General features: G+C 33.2%; 1 protein-coding gene across 4 annotated transcripts in view; it reads right to left on the bottom strand.

The window, feature by feature from the left end:
* Positions 1-7049, bottom strand: part of LOC124423261 (alpha-catulin) — a 70380-nt gene extending 63331 nt beyond the window's left edge. For all 4 annotated transcript variants that reach the window (XM_046960798.1, XM_046960797.1, XM_046960794.1 and 1 more), the window contains exon 1: positions 6653-7049. In XM_046960798.1, coding sequence (XP_046816754.1) covers positions 6653-6739 — 87 coding nt within the window. In that variant the 5' untranslated portion in view covers positions 6740-7049. The remainder of the gene's footprint in view (positions 1-6652) is intronic.
* Positions 7050-8359: the final 1310 nt, after the last annotated feature.

Raw genomic sequence — 8359 nt, 5'->3', positions numbered from 1 at the left:
TATATATATATATATATATATATATATATATATATTCGATTTTCCTTCTTTCGTAATTATTTTCTTAATCAGACGAAGTCGAATATCCTTCCAACTTTCAAAATTTACTGGCTCCACGGTCAGCGAGGTAGCAACTTGAGTTATTGGATTTCGAAGTGGAGCAATCCGGCTGCACCGGCTGACGTTGCCAGCCAAATGGAAGAAGCTCGCTTCTTCTACATGCACCGTAAAATTTAATAATACAGTAATGAGAACGCGATCGATACTATGAGCCTGAAGAAAGAGAGAACGAAACGAATTGTCAGATTTCTGAGTCCGTATCTGATGCGGACTGAAAGCGCACGTGAAATCAACGTGTTATACACGAATTAATGGATGATGTGAAATAAATATAATATTATATATATATTTTTTTTAAAAAGAGAAAAAAAGGATAATAAAAATAATAACGTTTATTGATAAAAAAAAATTCAATAATCCGATTTAAAAGAAAAAAAGGAAATGAAAAGAAAAGATAGTAAAAAATCGAGAAAAAAAGGAAATTATTCTGATAACTTATCAATTTATCTATGATCCAATTAAATTTGATCACATTCCTCTGTAGATATATATATATATATATATATATGTACTTATATTACATTTTAGGAAATTCGTTAAATGTCTGTATCATGTCTCGAACAGGAATCTCGAAGGATTACACAGTGTGGTATATAGGTACGAACAAATCCAAGCGATCAGAGAATTAACTCGCTATAGAGTATCAGTTCGACAATGACCTCTTTCTTCCAATTAAATTTTTCTTTACTCTCTCGGAATTGAAAGAAACTATACGTATAATACATTTTTCATCCTATTCTATAAGCAATTATCGGATAGGAATAAATTTCTATATTTATAGAATAATACGTAGAACATATAAAATTCAAAGTTCCCAAAAGATTTTATATTTGACGAATGTAAACGTACATATATATTTAATGTTGGAACAAATTTCATAATAAAATTAAATTCTCGTAACACACAAATGGATTAAGACCATTCGGTCTCTCGTGAATTTCCTTTAGAACGTAGAATATGTAAACGTTTCTGCGCGTATTTGTGTGTCTTCACATATATGTATGCGTAAGTGTATGTGTATGTGTATGTGTACGTGTTTATGTTTGTATAAGTAAAATCTACGTAGAAATACGTATTTCAAATCGTCATTGCATAGTTCAGAAGCAAGGAAAACCGAGGTACGATTTATGTGGACCCATATAATCAAAAGTCATATAATCTAATGTGCCCTCCCTCTCCTCCTCTTCCCCCCCCCCCTCTCTCTCTCTCTCTCTTTAACTTAGAACCTAATCTCGAAATTCCAGAGTAGGTGGGCTTCTAAGCTTCCGACAATTTTCCGCAAAAGCATAATATATAATCTCTCTCTCTCTCTCTCTCTTTCTCTCTCTCTCTCTCTCTTTCTCTTTCTCTTTCTTAGCTAAGTCGTATTAGAATCTCACCAGTTCATAAGGAACGTACTTATCAAATGAGATTCTAGACTAAGAAGATTAATTTTCGTATTTTCTCAGGTTAACACGAAAGGATCCTCTCTAATCAAATAAAATCTAACGCCTATTCTATTGTAGATACAACAAAACGTATACACGAGTATTTTGTACTCGAATTCGATCAAAAAAAATAAAAAAAAGATAAACAAAAAGAAAACAAGGGAGAAAAAAGAACGAAAGAAGAAGAAGAAGAAGAAAGGAAAAAGAAACTGTAAAAAAAGAAAAAATGCTCGATCGTTAGAAAATACTTGGAGCTATAATATCTTCGTTTGAAGTATTCATAAAAATTTGTGGGGATCGATGGAGGGATTTACGCTGGAAAATACTTTTAATGGTTTCGCAACGTTGATTTTGGATAAATAACAGACACCCTGAGGCGATTGAACGATTCGATTTTAAAGCTAATCGTAGAACGGCTTAGCAAGTGCTAATACCTTAGGGTCACTTTCTGTGGCGGCACGTTTACGATCAGCGATATATATATATATATATATATATATATATATATAAAGATGGATAGGGAAGAAGACCGCAAGCTGGCTTGGTAACGATCGGATCAATTTGAGGTTGCATCAGAGGGCTACCTTAATTGGAATGTTCAATCGACTACTATGTTTTCGAACAAGTAAAACGACGGAGTACAACGACGAATTAAAACGACGAAATAGAAGGTAAACCTGTCCCGAGAGAAAGACAAAGAGAGAAAAAGAGAGAGAGAGAGAGAGAGAGAGAGAGAGAGAGAGAGAGAAAGAGAAAGAGAAAGAGAGAAAGAAAGGGAGAGACATATACAGAAATAGTTACGTTAAATTTCTCTAAAAGGCATAATCGATCGTAAAATAAACGATATTGCCTATCTATCTATCTATTTATCTATCTATCTATCTGTCTATCTATCTATCTGTAAAACGATCGATAAAGGAACTTGAGAAAGAAGAGCCGTGGGTTGGCATGCTTTCGAACTAAATGGAGCTTCAACGACTACGACTACGATTATGAGGAGGACAACGACGACGACAACGACAACGACAACGACAATGACGACGATCCGAGACAAGGAGAGAAGACGACGATGCTCTAACAAGTGGCTGTAGACCGTAACGATCGACTCTGCCTTCCTACTTCTTCACCCCTTTACAATACCCCTTTACCCTAGCCTTAATGTAAGGAGACGTATTAAACGCTAAGTATTAAAGAGTAGAAACCTAACTTTGTGTGTGTGTGTGTACATGTATGTATGAGCATGTATAAGTGAATAATGCACATATGCACGCACGCGATATTCACGTTACTTGTAACAAAACCTAAAATGTTCTTCGAAAGAAAGACCGATTAAATCTTAAGGTGTCCTGATTAAAAAGAAAAGAGAAAGGAAAAAAATAAAATAATATAATAATAATAATAATGATAATAATAATAATAATAATAATAATAATAATAATAATAGGGAGAATGTGACGATGAGAAAACGCCATGAGCATTCGTTCGACCTTATGCTGCAAACAATTAAATCTAAATTAATCAATACTGTATAAAAAGCGCCATTACATATAACTTCTTTCGCGTTCTTATGTATTTTTCATTTTAATTTTTTTGTCAGTTTCTTCTTTTCGTTTCATCTCTTAAAAATAAATTTACTTCGTTCGTTCATAGCAAGAATTAATTGTTACTTCGTATCTTTGGTAGGATCGATTTTTTTTTCACTCTCTTTCTTTTCATATTAAAGAACAATTGTGTTTTAATACGATAAAAAAGTTATCTTAATATATAGAAAACAAAAGAAAAATATTTATTCATAGATTATTTCTAAAGTTTAATTAAAACGATTATGGTGAATGAAGAATAATAAAAATTGTAGATTAAAAGTTATCTATGTGTAAAATGTTGATTGGGCAAAAATAAAAAAAAAAAAAAAAAGTAATAAAAAATATTACAGATCTATTCCGCGACACATATTTCTATCGTTTTTCAAATGGAAATTATTGTGTTTTCATCAGAAATCGAAAATTTTCTACCGCGTTAGTAAAAACAAACAAAAAATTCGTTTGAAAGTTCAAACACGTAGAACGTTTCTTTTTTTTTCTTTTTTCTTCCTTTTTTCTTTTTTCTTTCGAAGAATAGTTGAGATCACAGACGATATTCGAAGTTAAAAAGATCGTAAAAGGAGATTTCTAAAGTCATCGAAATCTTCGGTTGAATAAAAATTCTCTCTCTCCCTCTCTCTCTCTCTCTCTCTCTCTCGTTCTCGCGCGAGTTTTAATAGAGAAAGCTTTATCGAAAAGTTCGATCGCGTTCTTTTCCAAGGCGACGATTTACAGGAAGCTGACCTCAAGCAAGAATTTTCTTCTACCTTTGAAAAAAGATTTCTTCCTTTTTGCGTTTAATGGTCTCTTCGAGAGGGAGAGAGAGAGAGAGAGAGAGAGAGAGAGAGAGAGAGAGAGAGAGAGAGAGAGAGAAAGAGGAAAAAAAGAAAGAGAATTTTTATCAGATCACATACTAACATCTCCTTTTCAACGTTTTTCACGTTTCATTCTTTACCAAGTTATGTGAAAATTATTTTTTATCAACGAATCTTATGCATAGGATATTTTACATTCAACGCGGTCACGCAATATTTCAAAGATATTATTATAATTATTCGACTAAAGTAAAGTAAAGTAACGCGTTAAAATAAAACTCACGTTCAAAAATTTATATATAACACAAAAAGTTAGATATAACACATGTGAATTTTTGTGTTTGAATATTTGAAATAATAGCCGAATGAAATGTTATATAGATGTAATATAAATGAAAATTTGGAAAATCGAGCTTGAAAAAAATATCCCGAACGATATTGCGTAAAATGGAAAATTCGTTAGCTGGCAGACATTAAAAAAAAAAAAAAAAAAAAAAAAAAAAAAAAAAAAAAAAAGGAGAGAAAAAATAAATAAGTTAAAGAAAGAATAAAACGTAGATATCATCTGAATGAAACATTTTACTAACGTTAAACGCGCAAAATAGTTAATCGAACATTTATATTCATATATTTTCTTTCTTTTCTACTATGAAGGAGGATTGCACGGGATTTTCTTAAAAAAAAAATACATATACTTAATCTTCGAAAAAAATTTTCTTAAACTACGGCCGAAGTTACGCATTAAGTTTCGTAAGTTCCTCTTGCGTATTATCTCAGTGAATTTTATCGACAATTTATGTAACGAAGAAAGGGAAGTGTAGTTCCTTGTAAGTACGTGTATTTTATTATTTTTCATAGAAAACTTACTTATTGCCATAGAAAATTATTCTCTATGATATAAAGATCCGATTGGGAGGGAGGTGAAATTTTCTCTAATGAATATCTCGGCAAAAATTTCTTATGAAAAGAAATATCTTCCAATACTTTATATTAATGTCTCATATATATATATATATATATATATATATATATATATATATATATATAATAACACAAAAAAAAGCGTTAAAAAGAATTATTAACTGATGGACAACCAGCGCTCACGCCGTAATAAAATAAACTTACGTAAGATTCAACAAACGTTAAATCAATAAATTATTCGCTTAGAAGTACGATAACATTGATTGAACGTGTATCTTAAACATAAATAATAAGGAATTATTTCGAGAGTGTAAGTTTCCAAAATTCGCGGGTAACATCGGAGGAAATGTCACGTGACTACAAATATATCGAAGAGAGACAGAAAATACGCGAGAGAGGGCGCACGTAGTATGAGAGAAGCACATGCCGGCTACACACGACCCACGACCCACGGATCTGTCAAATGCATCCATACATACATACATACATACATACATACATACATACATACATACATATTTATATACCTTCTCTTCGATTATCTTCTCTTTAGAGGTCCACGATAAGCAAAAAAAGAATTCAATGAGTTCTCTTAATTTTTCGAACGTTCCACGTAATATAAATTCACAGTAGGAGGACTTCCGTTCGATCTCCATTTGAGAAAAGTAGAAGAAGTGAGACGTGCTTTTCGTTCGTTTATCTTCGTCGCTTTAATCCAACACCGATATGTCTGGCTCTCTCTCTCTTTCCCCCTCTCAATATATATATATATATATATATATACATATATATATCATTCTATCTTTCGCTCCCCTATGTCACCCTCACCCTCGACACACGTAGACACACGCTCGCACACACACATATATTGTATGTATCTCATCTAAGAGAGAAAACGATAGAGACCACAAACACCTACCTACATCTGTATATATATATATATATATATATATATACATATATATATAATAGAAGGAGTAAGAGTAAGTGAGAGAGAGAGAGAGAGAGAGAGAGAGAGAGAGAGAGAGAGAGAGACAGAGATGCGCGGGCGCATTCGCTAAATTACAGCATCTATGGAGACGTGCGCACATCTTCTTGTCGAGTGTCGAGTGTTGACGGTTTCGAGCGCGCACAATGATCGACGTAAATTCGAAAAGATCGATCAAAAGGTAACGTGCGATCTCCTCTTGCGCTTTTTATATGACAATAATGACAACAATGACGACAATGACGACGACGACGACGACGACGACGACGACGACGACGACGACGACGACGACGATGACGTCAACAATAAAAATAAATAGAAATAGAAATGAAAATGGTAAAAGGAAAAAAATAAGATATATGAGACACACATACACACACACACACACACAAATATATATATACATGTAATAATAGGAGCACAAGGAGAGCGACAATGACGACACACGATGTGGCCTTAACCTCATCGAGCACGAAATGAACGACACGCAAACACATAGAAATCTTTTCGTATACAATATATACATACGTGATACGAATGATATAGTTTTCTCTCTCTCTCTCTCTTTCTTTTTCTCTTTTTCTCTATCTTTGTTTCTCTCTCTCTCTCTCACACACACACACACGTACCCACAAAAAAGCATATACACGCATGTCCCTACAATAAAAGATAAAATTTATTGAAAAAATTATTTGAAACGTGTTGTTACGCACATATATACGTATACATATACATACATATATATATACACATACATACATGATATATATCGTTCGGTCGTATCAACTCGATCGTCCTTACCTGCTTCACTAGTGGGAGTAGTGTCTGTTCTATGCTACGGGTCTTAATCTCTAGGGTGGCTGGATCTACGGGGTCGGGTGTCGCCATGATTCGAACACAACTCCGGCGCTCCGTACATTCGAGCCACGGCGAGAGGGTTCGTTGCTCCACCACCACCCCGCGCACACCTCCTGCCCTCTATCTTTCTCTTTCTTTCTCCAATCGACGCGATCACTCTACTACCTTTCTCTTCTCTCTATCTATATACGCATACATATATATATATATATGTGTACGTATGTGTGGATATATATATGATATATATATATATCTATCTATCTCTCTCCCTCTTTTTACCACGACAGAATGGCGCGCGCGCGCGCGCCCTATCGCTACCGGAGCGACGCCGCCCGCCGAGACGGCGACGCCCGAGCAACTATTCGCTACTCCGACCAAATTATATTCCCCGGTGTAACCATCGCCCCTCACCCCTAAGCCCCCTCCCACGCTACCCTGACGTTCACTCGTCGCGACGCCGGCTCCCTCGGTTTGACTATTACCCCATCTGTCGACTTTTCCAATAACCTCCTTCCTATTTTATCTTATTCGCCCATCAACCGCCAATGATTATTTTTCTTTAAACTATTTTATTCGATATCGAAATAATGTTAATACTTACTTATGATTACTTACGTGGATGTTTGTTACCTTAAATGACAGCATTGATTTTATCAATTATAATTCGTATCGACGATATATACAAGTTCAGATCAATATGTTCAACGAGGAATTTCGTCGAGGAAGAATTTGTACTAAATCTTTATAATGATTTTTAAACTTAGGAATGATGGGATGAATTTTTTCGAACGAAAAAAAGATAGATAGATAGAGAGAGAGAGAGAGAGAGAGAGAGAAAAAGAAATCGTTTAGAAAAAAAAGGTTTGTTCCTTCAGGAGAATAGTTTATGGATGAGAATGAAGATCTTTTGGGAATAATTCGTATTAATTAATTTTCACGTTTCGAATTAATTATTTTTGACGTTTATTTTTGTCTTTTTATTTTTTCCCCATTTATCTTAATCGATTTAGTATTATACTTGAATTTATCGTTGAATCCATATAAATCCCGACGTTTCCTCGGCATTCTTCTGTGAAAAATAAGTTTCGTATAGTGGCGCCCCTTTGAAATCTACGATGAAAGCGAAGAAGCTCGTAAGCTCCCATCACTGATTTTCATATATATGCTTTAATGTTACACGTTTAGTTACCTTGAAACAGACGATTAGCCATTTTCAAAGTTCCTTGAAATAGTACGTTCGCTAATTTAATCTGATTAATCTGATCCATTTTAAGTATAAAAAGAAAGATTAAGAAAATAATAACAATAAATAGTTCGTTAAAAATAATATATAATATTTAATTAATTGAAATTTGATTAAAATCTCTCAAAATATGAACTTGCTTGTATATACTATATTCAAGTCGATATATTAATCTATGATAGATCATACGATCAATCGAATGCGATGAATAATAATCAAACAAAATTAAACAGTATTAATGTATACATATATATATATATATATATATATATATATGCATATATATATATGTATATATATACATTACATTAATACGTATTATGTATTATGTATACATATTAATGTATACATTACATAATATACTTGTATATAATACACATGAATAATAATTATATATAATTTGATCT

The sequence above is a fragment of the Vespa crabro genome, chromosome 4 (genome assembly GCF_910589235.1).
Source record: "Vespa crabro chromosome 4, iyVesCrab1.2, whole genome shotgun sequence".
Classification (NCBI taxonomy): domain Eukaryota; kingdom Metazoa; phylum Arthropoda; class Insecta; order Hymenoptera; family Vespidae; genus Vespa; species Vespa crabro.
The sequence above is the reverse complement of the archived record's forward strand: the minus strand, read 5'-3'. Positions and strand labels throughout refer to the sequence as shown.